A 23,681-nucleotide genomic window follows, 5' to 3' on the forward strand; every position below is an offset into this window, starting at 1 on the left:
CTTTGCCCACTTTTACTTGGATTATTGTTTTGTTTTTGAGTTATGAGGTTTTTATATATTCTAGATACAAGTCCCTTGTCAGATACATGATTTGCTAATATTTTCTCCCATTCTGTGGGTTGTCTTTTCACTTTATTTTGGTGTTATTTGTGGCACAATATTTTTAATTTTGATCAAGTCCAATTTAGCTAATTTTTTCCTTTGTCACTTGTAAATTTAGTGTCATATCTAAGAAATCATTGCCCAACTCAAGTTCATGAAGGTTTGTTCCGGTGTTTGCTTCTAACAGTTTTATAGTATTAGCTCTTACATTGAGCCCAAGGTCTATTGTGAATTCATTTTTGTCTGTAGTATGAGGAAGAGATCCAACTTCATTTTTTTGCATATATTTATCCAGTTGTTCCAGCAGCATTTGTTGAAAGGAGATATTTCCTTTTATCTGCCTGTTCAGTCACTGTCCCTCACTGTGATACTCTCTCATTAGATTGGGGGGGTCAGGCTGAGAGAGGCTACTACCCACCAGATCACCACACAGATGGTGCTATAAATGGCAGGGATCTAAGCTTTGGGGTCAGGGAATTTTATATAACTTATTTCAGGTCCCAGACCAGTTTCTTTTGGAGTAATAAGAAGCAACTTAGCATTCATAATTTTTTAAGATCTGTAGAGAGCCAGCCAGACACATGATGGTTAGTCTTTACAGCCCTTTCTCAACTAGGGTTCTGGGAAAGAATTAAGCTCCGATGCCCTTAGACATCCATTGCATGTGGTAAGCTAACCTCTCTCCAATGCATTTCGTGTGGTTGTTACTATATATTATCTTTGGGAAAATTGAGGAAAGAGTCACAAATCAAGTTGCAAAATGATCATCACCTTTTGGGGAAATTAACATTAGAACTGACCTATTATAAGGAACAGATTATGCTTCAGATATCATCATTGTCTATCTGTTTGGGGCAAAGAAAGTAATAAAATATTCCCTCCAGGTGAGCTTCTTAGTTCAGGTTGTAAGTAATAAACAGCTTTCAGGTTGTGTCATCATTAATGAGCTGCCCATAAAGAGAGAAGTGGATTTTCCTTAGAAATAATTTGGCTTAATTGGTTTTTTCTGTATGTTGTGCATCTGCTAAGGATGGACTTTGGGTATATAGAGTTGTGTGAATAGTTTGGAAATAGAAGATGTTGTGTGGCAGTACTGTGACTGACCCTGCGCCAGCCTCTGTGGCCTTTGCTCTTCTCTATAACCCCAGGAGGTGTCCTGGACTGCCCCAGGGCATTCCCAGGAGCCAGTGAGGCAGTGTCTGCTTGCCTGCATGACGTTCTCAGTGAGGTAAGGAGTCTGTTTCTCTTCCTTCCTCGTGTTTGGCAACACTAGAATGTCTGTGGGGTTGATGATTGGCATCTCTAATGAAAATCTACCATTTCCAAGAAGAGAAAGGGCAATACAAACTCAGTTCTTACAAGCTGTACTCAGAATTCTATGGGAGAAATTAGGGTCCAGGGTGAACCTAGAGACCCCAGTTTATATTCCGTCTCATATCGCTTCAGTTGCTTGAACAAAAACCGGGTAACAGTCACTGAAATAACATAGAAATTGACTTCTTTCTTATGTAAAAGTCTGAGTTGGTGAGTGGTCCAGAAATGTAGGGTGACTGTCTAGAAGCCCAGGTATCTTCTGTCTTCTTGTTTGAGGTCCCTCTGAAGGTTGCCTTTATCCACACTGTTGAAGATGGCTCACCTCTAACATGTTTGTGTCCCGGGCCCAGGAAGGGGAAAGGAACAAATGGAGAGAAAAACAGGTAACATTGAAGGGCATGACTCAGAAGAGGCCTGCGTCACTTCTCTTGGATCCCTTTGGCCCAAACTTAGTCATGTGGCCTCACCTACTTGCCCGGGAGATACAGAAATGTCGTTTCTAGTTGGAAGGCCACGTGTCTATCTCAAACTGAGGAGGATATGGTACTGAAAACAGGAAGGCACAAGAAGGGGATTTGGGGATAGTCTGCCACAGAAGTCCGTGGACAGTGCCTCAGAGTGTGCAGTTCTAAGTCTGTAGATAGCATGACACACAGTAGCAGCAGGCAAAATAAATGCCCCTTCCCTGCTACTCCCTCATCTTCCTCCTTGGAGACCAGGCCAGTTAGAGCCCAGCCTGGATCAGTGAGTAACAAGATTAGGAGAATCTGGAGAGACAAGCTCTAGAAGCAACTCTTAGGAGGTGAGGCAAGTTAGATGCCATTGCTGAACCCTTGAGAGGTCTTTGGGGCCAGACCCCATCTTTGTGTTATTTAGGGCTCCTTTGTTTGCAAATAATAAAAAGCATCTTAAGCTGGCAAATCCATATTCTTTATGATAAAGAGTTCAGGGGTGACTCTTGGAAACCAGCAGCAGGAGTGAATTGGGAGAGAGGACTGTAGACCTGTGAGGGCTCCTTCTGATTCTTTTCTGTGTTCTGTCACTTTTATCTATGAAGACTTCTCAACCACCTTCTGCTCCAGGTGTTACGTTCTCACTGTGCAGGGCTCAGGCTGAACTGAACTCTTAACCAGGACCCAACTCCTGGGAGAGAGAATCTGGTCAGCTTAGCATGGGCCAGCATCCATTCAAGTGTGAAAACAGGTGATGGTTTCTTAAGACAAATAGGACTGTCTGCCTGGGGCCCATCCCTGTGCAGGAGGGGGAAAGGGATATAGACAGTTCCCAGAGAAAAGGGGAGCTGCTGTAAGCTGGGCACACTTTTGATGGTAGTAGTTTAAAAGGAGTCATCCTGTTCTGATCAACATGTGTTTTTATAAAACTTCTTATTTTGTAATTATTAGAGATTCACAGGAAACTCAAAAATAGTACAAAGAAGTCCTGTGTATCTTTCACCTAGTTTCTCTCAATGATTACATTTACCTAGCTATATAGTACAATATCCAAACCAGTAAACTGACATTGGACCAGTGTGTATGTCTAGTTTTGTGCCATTTTATCACATGTGTATGTCTTGTAACCATCACTGTAATCAAGATACGGGAGTCACACAAGATACGGGATACCCCCTCCTCTCCTCCACTCCTTACCCCTGGTAATCACTTATCAGTTTTCCATGTCTATAACTTTGTCATTTTCTAAATGTTATATACGTGGAATCACATAACATGTGACCTTTTGAGTTTGGCTTTTTTTCACTTGGCATAATATCCTTGACATCTATCCAACTTGTTTATCTCAGTCAGTACTGCTAAGCAGTATTCTATGCTATGGTTGTACCACAGTCTGTTTAGCTGTTCACCTGTTGACAGACATTTTGGTTGTGTCTGGTTGTTGAGTATTACAAATAAAGCTGTTATGAGTAATTCTGTACAGCCTCTTGTGTGTACACAGGTTTTCATTTTTCTGAGATAAATGTCCAAGAGCGTGATTGTTGGGTTGTGTGCTAAGTGTATATTTAATTTTTAAAGAAACCGCCAAGTTGTTTTCCCAAATGGCTGTACCATTGTATCTTCACACCAGCAGTGTATGAGAGATTCACCTTCTCTGCATTCTCACCAGCATTTGCTATTGTCACTATATTAAAAAATTTAGCTGTTCTAATAGGCGTGTGGTGCTGTCCCATTGCGCTATTAATTTGCATTTCCCTAATAGCTAGACCATCTTTTTCATGTGTCTATTTGCCATCGTATATCCTCTTTGGTGAATTGCCTCTTCATCTCCTTTGCCCATTTTCTAATTGACTTGTTTTTTAATGTTGAGTTTTGAGAGTTCTTTATATATTCTAGTGCAAATCAATTCTTAGATCTGTGGTTTGCAAATATTTTCTCTCAGTCTGTGTCTTGTCTTCTCATCATCTTAATAGAGTCTTTTGCTGAGCAAAAATTTAAAAATTTTGATGAAGTCCAACTTACTGATTTCTTTTACTTTTCTGCATTGTACCTTTGTTGTTACTTCTAAAATCACTTTGCCAAGCTCTAGGTCCTGAAGGTTTTCTCTTACGTTTTCTTCCAAAAGTTTTATAATTTTACACTGTAGATTTAAGTTTGTGATCCATTGTGTGTTAATTTTTATATAAGATGTGAGATCTGGATCAGGGTTTGTTTTTTGGCCTATGGATATTGAATCGCTTCAGCACTGTTTGTTGAAAGGCTATTCTTTCTCTATTGACTTGCTTTTGCACCTCTCTCAAAAATAAATTGGCTGTGCTAGTGTTCAGTCTATTTCTAAGTTTTTTATTCTGTTCCATTGATCTTCATGTCTTTCCCTCTGCCAATACCATACAGTCTTGATCACTATCTTAATTACTTTACTGTTTGATACTCTAGCTATGTAAGAAATCTTCTCTTTAATTTTAGAATAATTTTGTCTTAAACTATAAAATATCTTGCTGAGGTTTCAATAGGAACTGTGTTAAACCTTTACATCAGTCTAGGGAGAGTTGACATCTTTACTATGTTGAGTTTTCCAGTCTATGAACATGATATATTTCTCCATTTATCTAGATCCTATTTTATTTCTTTCATCCGTATGGTATAGTTTTCAGCATTTAAATCTGTATATCTAAAAATTTCAGTTTGAGTATTTGTAAATGTTATTTTTGATTTTGATTTCCAGGTGTTCATTCTTAGTATATCAAAATACTGTTGATTTTTGTGTGTTAATCTTCTATCTTGAAAACTTACTTATATCCTTGCTAAAATCACTTTTTGGTTCTAGGAGGGTTTTTTTTTTAAAACATTTTTTATTGATTTATAATCATTTTACAATGTTGTGTCAAATTCCAGTGTTCAGCACAATTTTTCAGTCATTCATGGACATATACACACTCATTGTCACATTTTTTTCTCTGTGAGTTATCATAACATTTTGTGTATATTTCCCTGTGCTATACAGTGCAATCTTGTTTATCTATTCTACAATTTTGAAATCCCAGTCTATCCCTTCCCACCCTCCACCCCCCTGGTAACCACAAGTCTGTATTCTCTGTCTGTGAGTCTATTTCTGTCCTGTATTTATGCTTTGTTTTTGTTTGTTTGTTTGTTTTTGTTTTTGTTTTTTAGATTCCACATATGAGCGATCTCATATGGTATTTTTCTTTCTCTTTCTGGCTTACTTCACTTAGAATGACATTCTCCAGGAGCATCCATGTTGCTGCAAATGGCATTATGTTGTTGGTTTTTATGGCTGAGTAGTATTCCATTGTATAAATATACCACATCTTCTTTATCCAGTCACCTGTTGATGGACATTTAGGCTGTTTCCATGTTTTGGCTATTGTAAATAGTGCTGCTATGAACATTGGGGTGCAGGTGTCATCCTGAAGTAGATTTCCTTCTGGATACAAGCCCAGGAGTGGGATTCCTGGGTCATATGGTAAGTCTATTCCTAGTCTTTTGAGGAATCTCCACACTGTTTTCCATAGTGGCTGCACCAGACTGCATTCCCACCAGCAGAGTAGGAGGGTTCCCCTTTCTCCACAGCCTCTCCAGCATTTGTCATTTGTGGATTTTTGAATGACGGCCATTCTGACTGGTGTGAGGTGATACCTCATTGTAGTTTTGATTTGCATTTCTCTGAGAATTAGTGATATTGAGCATTTTTTCATGTGCTTTTTGATCATTTGTATGTCTTCCTTGGAGAATTGCTTGTTTAGGTCTTCTGCCCATTTTTGGATTGGGTTGTTTATTTTTTTCTTATTGAGTCGTATGAGCTGCTTATATATTCTGGAGATCAAGCCTTTGTCGGTTTCACTTGCAAAAGTTTTCTCCCATTCCGTAGGTTTTCTTCTTGTTTTACTTCTGGTTTCCTTTGCTGTGCAGAAGCTTGTAAGTTTCATTAGGTCCCATTTGTTTATTCTTGCTTTTATTTCTTCTAGGAGAAAATTTTTGAAGTGTATGTCAGATAATGTTTTGCCTATGTTTTCCTCTAGGAGGTTTATTGTATCTTGTCTTATGTTTAAGTCTTTAATCCATTTTGAGTTGATTTTTGTATATGGTGTAAGGGAGTGTTCTAGCTTCATTGTTTTACATGCTGCTGTCCAGTTTTCCCAACACCATTTGCTGAAGAGACTGTCTTTATTCCAATGTATATTCTTGCCTCCTTTGTCGAAGATGAGTTGACCAAAAGTTTGTGGGTTCATTTCTGGGCTCTCTGTTCTGTTCCATTGGTCTATATGTCTGTTTTGGTACCAATACCATGCTGTCTTGATGACTGTAGCTCTATAGTATTGTCTGAAGTCTGGGAGAGTTATTCCTCCAGCCTCTTTCTTTCTCTTCAGTAATGCTTTGGGAATTCTAGGTCTTTGATGGTTCCATATAAATTTTATTATGATTTGTTCTAGTTCTGTGAAATATGTCCTGAGTAATTTGATAGGGATTGCATTAAATCTGTAGATTGTCTTGGGCAGTGTGACCATTTTAACAATATTGATTCTTCCAATCCAAGAGCATGGAATATCTTTCCATTTTTTAAAGTCTTCTTTAATTTCTTTCATCAATGGTTTATAGTTTTCTGTGTATAATTCTTTCACCTCCTTGGTTAGATTTATTCCCAGATATTTTATTACTTTGGGTGCTATTTTAAAGGGGATTGTTTCTTTACTTTCTTTTTCTGTTGATTTATCGTTAGTGTAAAGAAATGCAACTGATTTTTGAACGTTAATTTTGTAACCTGCTACCTTGCTGAATTCTTCAATCAGCTCTAGTAGCTTTTGTGTGGACCTTTTAGGGTTTTCTATATATAGTAACATGTCATCAGCATATAATGACACTTTTACCTCTTCTTTTCCAATTTGGATCCCTTTTATTTCTTTCTCTTGCCTGACTGCTGTGGCTAGGACTTCCAGGACTATGTTGAATAGGAGTGGTGATAGTGGGCATCCTTGTCTTGTCCCAGATTTTAGTGGGAAGCTTTTGAGTTTTTCACCGTTGAGCACTATGCTATCTGTAGGTTTGTCATATATAGCTTTTATTATGTTGAGATATGTTCCCTCTATACCCACTTTGGCGAGAGTTTTTATCATAAATGGGTGTTGAATTTTATCAAATGCTTTTTCTGCATCGATTGAGATGATCATGTGGTTTTTGTCCTTTCTCTTGTTGATGTGATGTATTACACTGATTGATTTGCGTATGTTGAACCAGCCTTGTGTCCCTGCGATGAACCCCACTTGGTCATGATGTATAATCTTTTTTATGTGTTGTTGGATTCTATTTGCTAAAATTTTGGTGAGGATTTTGGCGTCTATGTTCATCAGTGATATTGGCCTATAATTCTCTTTTTTTGTAGTGTCTTTGCCTGGTTTTGGTATCAGGGTGATGGTGGCTTCATAGAATGAGTTTGGGAGTATTCCCTCCTTTTCAATCGTCTGGAAGAGTTTGAGAAAACCGGTATGAGTTCTTCTTTGTATGTTTGGTAGAATTCCCTGGTGAAGCCGTCCGGTCCTGGACTTTTATTTGTAGGGAGGTTTTTAATTGCTATTTCTATTTCCTTTCTAGTGATCGGATTGTTCAAGTGTTCAGATTCTTCTTGATTCAGTTTTGGTGGACAGTATGTTTCCAGAAACTTGTCCATCTCCTCTAGGTTATCCAGTTTGGTTCCATATAGTTTTTCATAATATTCTTGTATGATATTCTGTATTTCTATTTTGTTTGTTGTAATTTCTCCATTTTCCTTTTTTTATTTTGCTAATTTGTGCTCTCTCTTTTTTCTTCTTTGTGAGTTTGGCCAGAGGTTTGTCGATTTTATTTACTTTTTCAAAAAACCAGCTTTTGGTTTGGTTGATTTTTTCTATGGTCTTGTTAATCTCTATTGTATTTAATTCCTCTCTGATCTTTATTATTTCCTTTCTTCTGCTGTTTTTTGGGGCTTTTTGTTCTTCTTTTTCTAATTCATTCAGGTGGTGGGTTAAATTGTTTATTTGAGATTGTTCTTCTTTTTTGAGGAAGGCCTGTATCGCTATAAACTTCCCTCTTAGCACTGCCTTTGCTGTGTCCCATAGGTTTTGAGTGGTTGTGCTTTCATTATCATTTGTCTCAAGGTATTTTTTAATTTCAGCTTTGATTTCCTCATTGATCCATTGTTTTTTCAATAACATATTGTTTAATCTCCATGCTTTCCTTTTTTTCTCCTTTGTTTCTCTGTTGTTGATTTCCAGTTTCATGGCATTGTGGTCAGTAAAGATGCTTGAGATAATTTCTATCTTCTTAAAATTGTTGAGGTTTCTTTTGTGCCCAAGTACATGATCGATCCTGGAAAATGTTCCATGTGCACTTGAAAAGAATGTATATCCTATTTTTGGGGGGTGTAATGCTCTGAAAATATCCACCAAATCTGGTTTTTCTATTGTAGTATTTAATTTCTCTGTTGCCTTGTTTATTTTCTGTCTGGAAGATCTGTCTAGTGATGTTAATGCAGTGTTAAAATCTCCAACTATGATTGTATTCCCATCAATATCCCCCTTTATCTCTGTTAGTAACTATTTTATGTACTTAGGTGCTCCTCTATTTGGTGCATATATATTAATGAGTGTACTATCCTCATCTTGTATCACTCCTTTAATCATTATAAAATGTCCTTCTTTATCTTTCTTTATGGCCTTTGTTTTAAAGTCTATTTTATCTGAAATCAGTACTGCTGTTTTTAAATATATAGATTCCTTGGAATTTTCTACATGGACCATCATGCAATCAGCAAACAGAGACAGTTTGATTTCTTTCTTTTCAATATGTGTATCTTTTATTTTCATTTTCTGTAGTATTGTGCTAGCTAGGACTTCCAGCACTGTGCTGAAAATATTGATGAGACTAGGAATTCTTGCATTATTTCTAATCTTAAGCAAAAAAGCATTTCACTTTTCATCAAGTATGATGTTAGCTGTAGTTTTTTGGTAGAGTTTTTATCATGAATGGGTGCTGAGTTTTTTTCAGGTACCTTTTCTACATTGGTTGATCTGATCATGATCATGTGATTTTTTCCCCCACCTGTTAAGGTGGTGGATTACATCGATTTTTGAATATTAAATCAGTCTTACATCCCTGGAGAAAACTCCTTGTGATCATGATGTATAATTCTTTTTATAAGTTGCTAAATTGCATTTGCCATATTGAAAGATTTTGCATCTGTATTCAAGAAGGGTATTGTGTCTAATTTCTGTCTTGCTAGGCTGACTTTTTCCAAGTCCTTTGGTTAGAGAGAGCAGGATTTTGCTGGGGCAGAGGAGGGGAGCTTTTTATTGTCTGCCCTCATTGGCACGTGTGGATTGCTGGCTTCTCTACTATCCAGTCTAGGATACCCGGAGCAAAAAAGAAAACCCAGGGAATTCATGGCTGTGTGTTTCCCTGGGTACCCAGTTCCCTAGCTGGTTTGCCTTCTTCAATCCACTGTGCAGAGTCATATTACATTGTCTGTCTGTATATTGTGTCCAGGTTTTTAACTGTATTTAGTGAGAGGAATAGAGAAGTGTGTCTACTCCATCTTGTCCTGAAACCAGAAATCCGATCTATATCTTTGTAAAAATAGATTTTGAAGCCTCTTCCCTGCCTATTTATGGATAAAAAATTAGTCTTTAAACTTGTTGGGGAGGGAGTATGCCTTCTAAAGATTAGCAGAGTGGCTAGCATCGTGTATATTCTCAGTAAACATTAGATCACTGCAATGGTCATAATGCATTCTTGTCCAGTTGCTCTGGCCTAGAACCCATCTCCCAGTGATTACAAATATGTTTGTTTTTCTTGGGGAACTTAGATTGCCCTTTTGCTCTGAGAATTCATTATTTCTTGCTGTGGGATATAAGGTTGTAGGTTATACAACCACATTGACAATTTTGATGGGAAAGAGTGTGCTAACAATAATTAGGGCCAGACAAGTGGTGTAAGCAGAAAGTGTAATGGGAAAGGGGGACATACGATCACTGTAGTTATACCTGTTCTGTGAATTTACTATTGACTTAATTTGGGAATACTGATATTAAGACATCTCTCTGTTTTTCCCAAGTGCCACAGATGTATGTTGGTGTATGCACATGCACATGTGCGCTCACTCACTCGCTCACACCCACACACAGACACACACACACTCTCTCTCTCTCTCTCAGGCATTCATGCCTAATAAAGAAATAAAAGAGAGGTATGTAGACTAGCTAAGTTAATGTAGGATTTTTGCTAAAGAGAATGTTCTTCGTTTCCTTCAAACTTGTCCACAGGGGCTACCTGTGGGTCTTTTAAATGCCACTGATATTGCACAAAAAGGGCATTCCAGTTAATATGGTTTGTCAGGAAGAAATACTTATTAAAATGTCTTTGAATAAATGGAATGAAAAAAGTGTTTGAAAGTTCCCAACTCACAGCTTTTCTTCAAGTTATAAAATGGGAATTATTTCAGGTGTAATTAATTCATCCCGACAAATTTGTTTCATTTGGTGTATGCTTGCCTGCCTGCCTGCCTGCCCGTGTGACTATATGATTTTATTTTTGGAGCCCTGTGATGTTAGCCCCTAGTTAGTTTAGCGCTTCTCATGAATCAGAGTTCTGACCCACAGGAGTCCAGACCTCTAAGTTCTATTTTACTGAACTGTTTGTACGTTTTTTGTAGACAGTCTTCTAAACAGAAGAAGGCTATTCAAACTGCTATCCGCAAAAATAAAGAGGCAAATGCAGTGCTGGCCCGCTTGAACAGTGAACTCCAACAGCAGCTCAAGGTAAGGAGCCTCCTGGATTTGGATTACCAGGATTTTCATCTGGCTGTTTTTTTTCTTTCTTTTTTTTTTTTTTTTTGACAAACATTGGCTGAGCATCTGGTCCTATTCCTGTTGGTAATACTTGCCTCTTTGTTGTTAATCTCCTTTTGGAAGGCAGAGAGTTGGTGTACTTAACTTTCATGGGTTGGTTCTTGTATGCTTAGAGGAAGACTAGTAGCTTTAATATGTAGACTAAGTATTGTGTGCCAGTTAAAGAGAAGGAGAATCTATTATAAAGACTCTTTGAAGCATTCTGTATTGTCCAAAGCTTCCGCGTAAGCCCTTAATTTGTTTGGATCCTTCGTGAATGATGCTTTACTTATTTCAGTGGAAGAGATTGGTCCGGATACTATCAAAGGCTAACCCCTCCCCTGGTACCTTGGAAATGGTTCTGTATCATCTTCTCAAAGACATCACCTCTGTCCTTCTCTCCTGTTTGTCTTTACCATTAATCTCCCCTGTATTCATTTCCTAGGGCTGCCATAACAAAGTACTACAAACTTGTTGGCTTAAAATAACAGCAGTTTATTCTCGCATAGCTCTGGAGGCTAGAAGTCTGAATTAAGGTGTCAGCAGAGCCATGTTGTCTCTTTGAAGGCTCTAGGGATGTTCTTCCTTTCCTCTTCCCGGTTTCTGGTGGTTGCTGCCAATCCTTGGCATTCCTTGGCTCGTAGCTGCATTACTCCAGTTTCTACCTCTGCTGTTGCATGGCATTTTCTCTGTGTCTCTCTGTGTCTTTGTCCAAATTCTTCTTCTTATGGTGCCCCCTTCTTATAAGGATGCCAATCATTGGGGTTAGGGCCCACCCTAATCCAGCATAATCCCATTTCAACTAGATTATATCTGCAAAGACTCTATTTCCATATAAGGTGGCATTTACAGGTCCTGGGGGTTAGGACTTGAACATATCTTTTCAGAGGACACAATTCCACTCACGACACCCCCTGATTCTCTGCTAGATCGTTCCCATCCACACGTAAACACGCTCTGTGTTGTCCATTATCTTGAACGCACATCCTCCTTCAGCTACTGCCCAATCTCTCTGGTCTCTTTCACAGCCAGGTTTCTCAAGAGTTGATTTCACTTACTGTCTCACCAGCAGTTTTCTCTCCCCCCATCTCACTGTGGTTTCACTTGCCTCTACTCACATGCCTCTTACAGCCAAAATCCAATGGGCCTGTTTTAATACTGTTTGAATTTTCATAAAAATCTACACCATTGACCATTTCTCCTTTGAAATGTCTTTTCTAACTGGCTTTTGGGATATCACACTTCCCTTGTCCTTCTACTTCACTGGTGACTCCCCTCTAGCATTCTCTGCTGTCTCTTCCTTCTTTATTTTCTCTTTTATTACTCCCCCCTTTGCCCTGACATTTTGTTATGGACATTTTTAAGCATACAAGAAAGTTGAAAGAACCATACAGTAAATGCTTTCATAGCCACCACTTCAGTTCTCCCATTTCACATTTTGCTGTACTTGTCTTACCACATATCTAGCTGTTTGTCTATCCCTCTTCTCTGGCCCTCAGTCCATCTTATTTTTAACATGTTTTCAATAAGTTGCAGACATCTCTATGCATCCCTTAAATATTTTAGCATGCATACCGTTGACTAGAGTTCGATATTTTAGAGGTTTTTTTATCACAATGAATTTGTTATATACAATGAATGCAGAAATCTTAAGTGTATATTTGCTGAGTTTTTAACAAATGCATATACCCAAATCCCATTCAAGATATAGAACATCCAGGATGCTCTCTCATGCTCCTTCCCAGTTAATTTCTGCCCCACTCACATAGAGGTCACCACTATTCTAAACTGTTTATGCTATACCGTTGCCTATTCTATAACTTTAGGTAAATGGTGTCCTTTAACATGCACTTTTGTGTAAAGCTTCTTTCACTTAGTACTATGTTTTTGAGACTCATTTACATCGTTGCGTGTCTCAGTAATCCATTCCTTTTTATTTCTGAGTAGTATGCCATGAGTGAATATTGCCTCCATTTAGTTATTGATTCTCCTATTAATAGACACCTAAGATGTTTCTAGTTTTTGGCTGTTTTGAGTAAAACTGCATTCTTGTGTAAGTCTTTGTGTGGAAATTTGTTCTCATTTCTCTTGGGTAAATTCCTCAGATTAGGATTAGTCAGTAATGTGGTGAGTGTGTGATTAGTTTTATTAGAAACTGCTAGAGTTTTTCCCAAAGTGATTGTAGCATTTAGTGCTCCCGCCACTACTGTGTGAGAGTTCCAGTAGTTCCACATCCTTGCCAACACTGGGTGTTACTGTTTTTTTAGCTGGTCCTGTGGTCTTGTAGTTTTTATTTTGCATCTCCTTGATGCTTAATTATTTTGAGCACTTTTCTATGTGATTGTTTGCTTTTCACATACTTTATTTTATGAAATGTCTTTACCAAATATTTGGCTGTTTAAAAATCATTTTTAGTCTTTTTTGTGGAGTTGTAGGTAGATGCTTTATATATTATCTTGGTTACCAGTCATTTGTTGAAATGAATGCTTTCTTCCATTCTTTGTTTTGCCTACTAATTTTCTTACTTGTGTCTTTTCATGAACAGAAGTTTTTAATTTTGATAAAGTCTGATTTATCATTTTTCCTCTTATGGTTATTACTTTCTTCCTATATAAGGAAACTTTGCCTACATCTCCTATTCTCCTGTGTTTTCTTCTAAAGGCTTTATTGTTAAAACTTGTACATTTAGGTCTATGATACATTTTTTAAAAATGTTTATTGAAATATGATTGTAGATGCCTCAGTAAACCTGTGCATATTTAATGTATGCAACATGATGAGTTTGGAGATAATTGTACATCCATGAAACCATCACAACAATTTATGCCATAAAACTACTCATCACCTCTAAAAATTTCCTCTCATTCTCATTCTTTTTTTATTGAAATGTAGTTGCTGTACAATGTTATGTAAGTTACAGGTGTACAGTATAGTGATTCACAATTTTTAAAGGTTATATACTCCATTTATAGTTACTATAAAATCCTGGCTATATTCCCTGTGTTATACAATATATCCTCGTAGCTTATTTTATACCTGATAGTTTGTACCTCTTATTCCCTTACCCCTGTAGTATCTCTTCCCCCTTTCCCCTCCCCACTGGTAACCTTTAGTTTGCTCTCTATATCTGTGAATCTGCTTTTTTTGGTTATATTCACTTGTTTGTTGTATTTTTTTTAATTCCACATATAATGATAACATACAGTATTTGTCTTCTCCTGTCTGACTTATTTCACTTTGCATAATGCCCTCCAAATCCATCCATGTTGTTGCAAATGGGAAAATTTCATTTCTTTTAAGAACATTTAAGATTTACTTTCTTAGCAACTTTTAAATCTGTAGTACAGTATTGTTAACTATAGTCACCATGCTGTACATTAGATTTCCAGAATTAATTCATCTTATGACTGGAAGTTTGTACTATTGCTCAGCATCTTCCCATTTCCTGCATTCCCTAGCCCCTGACAACCACCATTCTACTCTATTTCTATGAATTTGACTTTTTTAGATTGCACATAGAAATGCTATCATATGGTATTTGCTTTTCTCTGTCTGACATTTCACTTAGCATAGTGCCCACAAGGTCCATCCATGTCGCCAAAGGCAGAATTTTCTTCTTTCTTATGACTGAATAATATTCTGTTACATGTATGTACCACATCTTCTTTATCCATTTATCTGTAGGCAGATACTTAGGTTATTTCCATATCTTGGCTGTTGTAAATAATGCTGCAGTGAACATGGGCGTGTCAATTCCTTTGACATTCTGATGTTATTTCCTTTGGATACCCAGAAGTGGGATTGCTGAATCATATGATAGTTCTTTTTTTAATTTTTAGAAATCTCCATATTGTTTTCCATAGTGGCTGCATCAGTCTACATTCCAACCAACAGTGCATAAGGGTTCCCCTTTCTCCACATTCTTGCCAACACGTATCTCTTACCTTTTTGATAATAACCATTCTAACAGGTGTGAGGTGATATCTCCTTGTAGTTTTGATTTGCATTTCTCTGATGATAAGTGATATTGAGCATCTTTTCATGTAGCTGTTGGCCATTTGTTTTAGAATGTTGTGTTTCCATTTTTGTTTGTTTCAAGATTTTTTTTGATTTCCCTTTTCATTTCTTCTTTGACCCACTGATTGTTCAGGAGTGTTTTGTTTAATTGCCACATATTTGTGAATTTTCCAGCTTTCCTCCTGTTAACTGATTTCTAGTTTCATAACTTTGTGGTTAGAAAATATACTTGGTATGATTTTGATATCCTTAAATCTGTTAAGACTTGTTTTGTAACCTGTCATATGATATATCCTGCAGAGTATTCCACGTGCAGTTGAGAATATGTATATATATTTTGCTGCTGTTGGATGGAATGTTTGATATGTCTCTTAGGTCCATTTGGTCTAAAGTATAGTTTGAGTCCAACATTTCCTTATTGACTTTCTGTCTGGATGATACACCCATTGTTGAAAGTGAGGTATTAAAGTCCCCTACTGTTATTATATTGTTGTCCATCTCTCCCGTTAGGTCTTTGAGTATTTGCTTAATATATTTAGGTGCTCCAATGTTGGGGGCATATATGTTTATGATTGTTATATTTTCTTTATGAATTAACCCCTTTAACATTACATAATGACATTGTTTGTCTTTTGTTATAATTTTTAGCTTACAGTTTGTTTTGTCTGATTAAAGAATAGCTACGCCTGTTCTCTTTCAGTATCTGCTTGCATGGAATATCTTTTTCATCCCTTCACTCTTTCCTACATGTAACTGTAAAACTGAAGTGAATCTCAGTCTCTTGTAGGCAGCGTATAGTTGAGTCTTTTTCTTTTTTTAATCCATCCAGCAGCTCTCTGCCTTTGGATTGGAGAATTTAATTCATTTACATTTAAAGTAAATATTGATAGGTAAGGATTTACTAACACCACGTTACTGTTTTCTGGTTGTTTTGTAGTTCCCTGTTCTTTTCTTCCTCTCTTACTGCCTGCCTTTGTGAATTGATTTTCCATAATAGTATGCTTTGATTGTCTTCTCTTTATCTTTTGTGAAGCTACTACAGGTTTTGTTTTTGCTTCATGGTTATTGTTAGGATTACATAAAACATCTTGTAGATATAACAGTCTATTTTATGCTGATAGTGACTTAATTTCAATTGCATATAAAAACTCTACTCCCTCTTTTGTTTTTGATGTTATGATTTACTTCCTTTACTCAATGAATTGAGTGAATAATTAACAAGTTATTGTAGCTATAGTTATTTTTAATACTCTTGTCCTTTAACTTTCATACTAGATTTAAGTGGTTGTCACACCATCATATTACAGTATTAGAGTATTCTGAATTCTCAAAGGTATACTTACCTTTACCCCAGTATACTGTATGTTTTCATGTTACTAATTAGTATTCTTTCATTTCAGCTTGAAAACCTCCTTTTTTCTACATTTCTTGTAAGGAGGGTCTAGTAGTAATGAACTCCTTCAGCTTTTGCTTGTCTGGGAAAGTCTATCTCTCTTTCATTTCTGAAGGGTAACTTTGCTGAATAGAGTATTCTTGGTTGGCAGTTTTTTTTTTCTTTTAGCATTTTGGATTATCATCACACTCTCTCCTGGTTTACAAGATACCTGCTGAGAAATCCACTCATAGCCTTATGAGAGGTCCCTTTTAAGTTACAAGCTTCTTTTCTCTTTCTGCTTTTAAGATTTTCTCTTTGGCTTTGATTTTTGACAGGTTTATTATAATGAGTCTTGAAGGGGCTCTCTTTAAGTTGAGTTTGTTTGACCTGTGAACTTAATGAATTCAGATATCCATCTCTCTCTCCCCAGATTTGGGAAGTTCTCAACCTTTACTTTTTTTGAAAAAGCTTTCTGCCCTCTTCTCTCTCTCTTCAACCTCTGGGACGCTAATAATTCACAAATTATTTCTTTCGATGGTATTGCTTACATCATGTAGCCTTTCTTCATTTTTTTTAAACTCTTTTTTCTTTGTTCTCCTCTGACAGGGTAATTTCAAAATCCTTGTCTTCTATCTCAGATTCTTTCTTCTGCTTTATCCATTCTGATGTTGATGTTCTCTGCTATATTTTTAATTTCATTCATTGTATTCTTCAGCTCCAGAATGTCTGTCTGTTTTTTTTTTTTAATGATTTCTGTCTCTTTGCTAAACTTCTAATTTTATTCATGTAATGTAGTTTTCCTGGTTTAGTTGATTTGTCTTTCTGTGTTTCCTTGTAGCACATTGAGTTTCCTTAAAATAGCCATTTTAATTTCTTTATTGGGTAAATCATAGATCTCCATGTCTTTGGGATTGGTTACTGGAAGATTATGGTGATTCTTTGGTGGTGTCATGTTTCCTTGAAGATTTGCATTCCTGTCTTCACATTTGAAGTAGCAGTCATCTCCTCTAGACTTTACTAGCTACCTTCAGAAGAGAAATACCTTCATCACCCCTATTAGAGATTCTGAGACTTTCTCAGATTCTCTATGGATACACCTGCTCAACATTTCTTGCTCCTTCTTGCGGCAGAATTCTTAAGCTTGTATGCCTTATCTCTATCCTGCAAAACACCATGCCAAGTGCCGACAGCCTCCCTTTTGTTTTCCCGAAGGTGGCACTACAGCTCAAATTTGTGGACTTTCCTGGCCCACAGATTTTGGCCAGTAAGGCTTTCTGCTTGTGCCCACTTGCTCTTGCCACTGCCGTTAAGAATGTGAACAGGAAGCTGGCCATTGGGTGGTGGTGTGTGTAAGGCCCATGGAGTGCTGGGAATTCTCCATGGCCAGTTGAAGTATCCCCAGAGGCTTCTAAGTGGGTTTCTAGATGGAGTCTCATGACACATTTAGTAGGATCCATGTTCCTTTAATGCCCTTTGAGAGTCCGATCTGCCACTCTCTCAGCCTCTTCCCATCCCCCTGTCATGTAGTTCACAATTTAGTAGTCTAGATGGGGTGAGAGAGGAATGAGCCTCTTTGGCAGTCTCCCACACAGCTGGGGAAAGCGGGTGCTCACTTACTCACTCTTCCTACCAACATGGGAGAAATCACAGGCCAAGAAAGGGTGAGGGTAATGTGAGTAAAGTCAAAAAGTTCCTCTTACCCTCTCCAGTGCATCCAGACTCATACTGTTTTTCGTCAGGGTTGTACTGAAACTTTTATGCTTGAAACTAAGACAGTGTTTTCCAGGTGCTCCCAGACTGCGCCTGAGATGGGTTAGAGCTGATTCACAGGCCACTGCTGGGTCCAGAGCTAGAACTGAGGTCTCTGTGCCTCTTTTCTGATGCTTGGCTGGACGAGACTCCTCCTGGGTCCGTTGGCGTATTCTGATGGATCCCATAGCTCCCACAAGGCATTTTGTCTGTGGATGGATCCCAGATTGTTGTTGTTGGCAGGGCACAAGGATGAGGGTTGTCTTATTCAGCCATGATGCTGACATCACTCCAGGTAATTCTAGTTTTAATTTTTTAATGAACTTCTATAGTATTTTTGTAGTGGCTGCACCAATATCTATAATGCATCTTGAATTGGGTTTTATGTATACTGTGAGATTAGGGTCAAAGTTCTTTTTTTCCCCATATTGGTATCTCATTAATCTAGCACCATTTGTTGAAAAGAATTTCTTTTCCTCCTTGGATTACTCTGGTGTCTTTGTCAAAAATCTAATGACTATATAAATGTGGATTTATTTATGGGCTCTTATTCTATTCTATTGACCTATCTGTTGATCTTTATACTGGTACCACACAGTCTTGATTTCTGTTGCTTTATAGTAAATCTTGAAATCAGATAGTATAAATTTTTCAAGATTCTCTCTCTAGTTGTTTAGATTTTTAAAAATTCCTCTCAACAATTCTGAGTATGTAAGCATTATGTGTCTTTTGTTAAATTTATTCCTAATTTTTTCAGTGACCTTATTGCAAATTGAATTACTTTTAAACTTTTTATTTTCTAAATGAGTTTATGAAGGTCACAGAATACAAGGTCACACAGAAAGCAATCATATTCCTATATACTAGCAAGGAACGGAAATTTGAGAAGAAACACCATTCACAGTAGCTTGCCCTCTCCCCCTGATGAAATACTGAAATATAAATTCATCCAAAAACACAGGATTTGTATACTGAAAACTACAGAGTGCTGCTAAAAGAAATCTAAGGAGACCTAAACAGAGGGAAAGACATATGCTGTTTGTGGATTGGAAGACTCAACATAGTAGTGATGTTATTTTTCTCCAAAGTTATTTAAAGATTCATTGCAACCAATCAAAATCCCAGCAAGAGTTTTTGTAGATATAGACCTGCTAATCCTATAATTTATATGTGAAGTCCAAGGAACTAGAATAGTCTACATGAATATAGCCATTTGATCTTTGACAAAGGTGCAAAATCAATTGATTGAGGAAAGGATGGTCTTTTCAACAAATTGTTTTTTAACAATTGGTTATCCATATGTGGAAAAATGAACCTTGATCTGAAACTTCACTCCTGATACAAAGAGTAACTTGAAATGGGTCATAGGTGCAAAAGTAAAACATAAAGCCATAAAACTTGTAGAAGAAAACAGGAGAGACTCTTTGTGACCTGGCGTCAGAAATGATGCCAAAACCACAATCTGTTAACAGAAAAAAAAAATAATCAGACTTTATCAAAATTCAAAACTTTTACTCTGCTGCAAACATTGTCAAGAGAATCAAGAGATGAGTTACAGACTGGGAGAAAATATTTGCAACCCAGCTATTTGACAAAGGACTTGTGTCTAGATTATATAAAGGACTCTCAAAACTCAGTGATAAGAATTCTCAAAACTCAAAACAACTCAACTTAAAAATAGGCAAAGGACTTGAACAGACACTTCACCAAAGAGGACATAAGGACGACAAATAAACATGAGAAGATATTAGGCATCTTTAGCCATTAGGCAAATGCAAATTGAAGCCATGATCACCTACCACTCACATGTATTAGAATGGCTAAAACAGAAAATTCTGACTGTGCTGGCACCTGGAACTCTCATGAATTTGTGGTGAGAATGAAAATTGGTACCCAACTCTGAAAAATCATTTGGCAGTTTCTTATGAAGTTACATATTCACCTACCATGTGACCCAGCAGTCCCACTCCTGGGTATCTACCTTAGTGAAAGGAAAACTTATGTTCACTCAAAAACCTGTACACAAATGTTTATAGCCATTTTATGTGATAGCCCAAACCTGGGAACAACCCAAGTCCTTCAAAGGATGAATGAATAAACTGAGTACAATGAAATAGTTTACTCAGAAGTAAAAGGGAATGATACCCAAAACAACTTGAATGAAACTCAAAGGCATTATGCTGAGTGAGACAAGCTTGTGTCAAAAGGTTACGTACTACGTGGTTCCTTTTATTTGACATTCTGGAAAAGGCATAACTATAGTGCTAGGAAACAGACCAGTGGTTGTCAAGGGTTATGCATGAGGTGAGGGTTTGTATATCAGTGAGTAGTACCAGGGAGCTTTTTGGTTGTTGTAACTGTTATGTACCCTCCTTGTGCTGGTAGTTACATAAATCTATACATTTGTTAACATTTGTAGAACTGTACACTAAAAGAATAAATAATCAATTTTACCATATGATAATAAAAAATAAAATTATTTTCTAAAATGCCAGACTTCATTCTGTTTTATGAGTCTTTGTATGTGACCTTGTTTTTGTTTTACATTTACATTTGTTCCCCCTCACCCTTCCTTTGCTTGGGTGTAGGTCACTGTCATTCATTGGTCTCTGTACTTGGTAGGCCCCTTTTGTTTGGAAACCCATATTCTACCGTTCTGGGAGTTTTCTTGATTTTTGTTGATCCGTCCTGCCCACCTCCACCCTCCCAATTTTCCCTGTTCTCCCTTCCTGATGTTTTTCAGGCATTGGACCTCTTAGCTTGGTTTTCTAATTTTCTTTTCTGTTTTCTTTCTTTTCTCGTCCTTCTTTCTCTTCTTTCTTTTTGTTTATTTCTGGAGACTTATTTTTAAATTCTAAATCTCCTATTGTTTAATAACCAAGAGTTCACTTTTTTTGTTCTCTGTTTCTTTTTGATGATATCCTTCTTATTTCATTGGTGTAATATCTTCTTAATGGTAGTTTCTCTTCTTCCTGAAGAAACTTGATTTTTAATATTATTGTATGTATTTCTCATTGGTTGCTTTCCTTCAATATCTGATGGTCCTTCTTCACTTGTATTTAGGAGGTGGATGAAAATGCCAATTAGAAGTTCATAGCAAGTGGGGCTTGTCAACTTTGAGCTTCATTGTCCCTCAGTTTGGCTGGGCTGTAGAGTTGGTGAGCCCCCAAAGACAGTATAATTGGCTCTTTCCTCTTGGTCTGGTTGGAGTCCTCAGAGAGGAGACTCTTTTGGTCTCCTACGTGGAGGGGAAAACCTGGTTCAGTGGAGGAAAGGGCTGTGGTTCTCAGCATTCAAGATATTCATTTAATCCCCCTATTTCCAGTTGACTTCCTTGCCCCTAACTGTCTATGTATTGCTAATCCAGAGGCCCTTTTCAAAGAATGAATCTTCAGTGTTCTGCCCTGGTGGCAAGAAGGAGCTGAGGATCTAATTTCTTCTGAAGCTGACTTTCAGCCAACATTTATTTAATTCAGTCTTCTTCCCCTCTCTCATTCACACTTTCATAGATATCTGGTGCTGCCAGTTTGAGTCTTTCAGAATTCTTCTATGTAACATCAGATTGGTTCTTGTTTCCTCCTCACGCTTAGCTTGCAATTTAGTGTTCTTTACTTGATCTGTGTAAGTGAAAAAATTCTAGGTCTAGTGAACAGAAATCTGAAGAATCATCAAACAGAGCTCTATTCGTGCCTCTCAGTCAATTCCCAGACTAAGTCAGTTTACAGATACAGAACCCTTCAATAAAGGGACATCTAGGTCACCTTAAGGAAGGACCTCACTATGTAGCCAAATTTTTATATTGTTAATCTTTCTGTCAGCCTTTCCCAGAGGGCCTTGTGCTCATTTACCAGCGTGACTGTGCACTGGGGAAAGGGAAGTCATCAGATTTGGGGGAGAACTATTGGACATGGGCTCTGAACTGACACTAATACCAGGAGACCCAAAACATCACTGGGATCCACTAGTTAGAGTAGGAACTTATGGTGTCAGGTGATCAGTGGAGTTGTAGCTCATGCCCATCTCACAGTGGGTCCATTTTATCCCCAGATTCACCCTGTGGTTATTTCCCTAGTTCCATGAGATGTACTCAGCAAGTGGTAGAATCGCCACATTTATTTTTCTTGGATTTGCTAAATTGTTTACTATTCATCAGTTTTCCTTCCAGCTTACAGATTTTATTGCTATCACCTCTTCCCTTTTGTTTTCCCTGTCCTTGTGTATCTATGATCCTCCAAATTGATTTATTGTTTTAGTGGAGTTCTGGTAGGAAATGAGTATGATATGTATGTTCAGTTCCATCTTTACCCGTAACCTCTGTGTATATTATTTTACTAGGTGATGTTACACAGTCCTGTGGCTTTGAAGACCATCCATGACCTAGTGATCCTAAATTTATGTCTCAAGTCCTACATCTCTTTCTTCTGAACTCTACACAGGCATTTACAACTGCTTTTCTCCTAATATATCTAATATATATCTCAGATGCTTAATTGCCAACCCTCTCCTTGAAATGCCCATTTCTCATCCATTCTTCTTGTTCTCATTTAATACCACGCTACCAGCCACCCACTTGCTCAATCCAAAATCCCCTTCCTTCTTTCCTACATCAACTTCATCAACACATCCTATCAGTTCTAGATTTAAAATATATCTAGAATCCATCCACTTGTATCTTTATGGCTGCTACCCTCATCTAAGCCACTTTCATTTCGCACCTGGGTCCATGCAATAACCTTCCAGCTGCTCCCTGCTTCTACTCTTGTCCTGCTATAATCCATTGTCTACATAGTAGCCAAAGTGAGAATTCTGAATTAAACTGTGTGTCTTTCCTGATTCAGAACTCTCATTGCTGTACCCCCACTCTTTGAATGACATCCACACTCCTTACTCTGCCCACAACATCCTACCTAACTCTCTGACTTTTACTCCTGCCAGTGTCTCAATTGCTCCCTCTGATCTGGTCACATGGGCCTTTTTGTTCATCAAACACACCAAGTTCATTCCCTGCTTTGGGGCCTTTGCAGTTGCCATTTTGTTTCCCTGAATACCCTTCTCCCATATCTTCACATGGCTCACCTCTCACTTAATTCAAGTCTCTGTTCCATAGCATCACTTCTGAGAACCCTTCCCTGACCACCTTTCTTCTAGATTCCCCATTACTCTCTTATGTCATCTTATTTCTTTCTGGAAGTTACCATGTTCTTTAACTTACTGTCTTTCTCTAGCCATTTGTGTATAAGCCCTCTGAGGGCATTGGTTTGATCTGTCTTGTTCCTTGGTGGTATCATCACTTTTAGAGCAGAATCTGGCCCATAGTAGGTAGATCCTCAAAGACTATTGGCTGGAGAGGTGGGAGGGTGAGTGGATAAACGCTTGTTGAGTTCTGCACTGTTAAGCATGTTGGTTCTTCTGGGGCATCTCAGAATTTAGCCTTTGTACAGAATTTTTTCCCACCTTGACTGATTCTACTTGCAAATGCCTTTATGTGTCCCCCTCTCTCCCTGCCAACAAATCTATTTTAGGGCTGCAAGTTTGAATTCCCAAATAGCAGATTGTGGATCCTCTTTTCTGCCTTTAGCCAAGAAGCCATGTGTTGTGCAGGAGCCTGGATGATAATTTGGTGGGAGGATGACCCGTGCACTTTCTCATCTCTCAGACCTGATCAAGCATGGCCCTGGATTAGAAACGAGAGATTGCAACTAAAGTGTTGTCCTCATGGCTCACCTCTTCGTATGAGGCGTCTACTTTTGCTTTTCCACTTCCTCCCAATCAGTCTTAATTTTTAACTTCATTTGG

At 37.7% G+C, this 23,681-nt stretch overlaps 1 protein-coding gene across 8 annotated transcripts in view; it reads left to right on the forward strand.

The window, feature by feature from the left end:
• REPS2 (RALBP1 associated Eps domain containing 2) overlaps positions 1 to 23,681 on the forward strand; it is a 264,518-nt gene that overhangs the window by 235,044 nt on the left and 5,793 nt on the right. For all 8 annotated transcript variants that reach the window (XM_045516337.2, XM_074358794.1, XM_010954543.3 and 5 more), the window contains one exon: positions 10,570 to 10,675. In XM_045516337.2, the coding sequence (XP_045372293.1) occupies positions 10,570 to 10,675 (106 nt within the window). The remainder of the gene's footprint in view (positions 1 to 10,569; positions 10,676 to 23,681) is intronic.

The sequence above is a fragment of the Camelus bactrianus genome, chromosome X (genome assembly GCF_048773025.1).
Source record: "Camelus bactrianus isolate YW-2024 breed Bactrian camel chromosome X, ASM4877302v1, whole genome shotgun sequence".
NCBI classification, from domain to species: Eukaryota; Metazoa; Chordata; class Mammalia; order Artiodactyla; family Camelidae; genus Camelus; species Camelus bactrianus.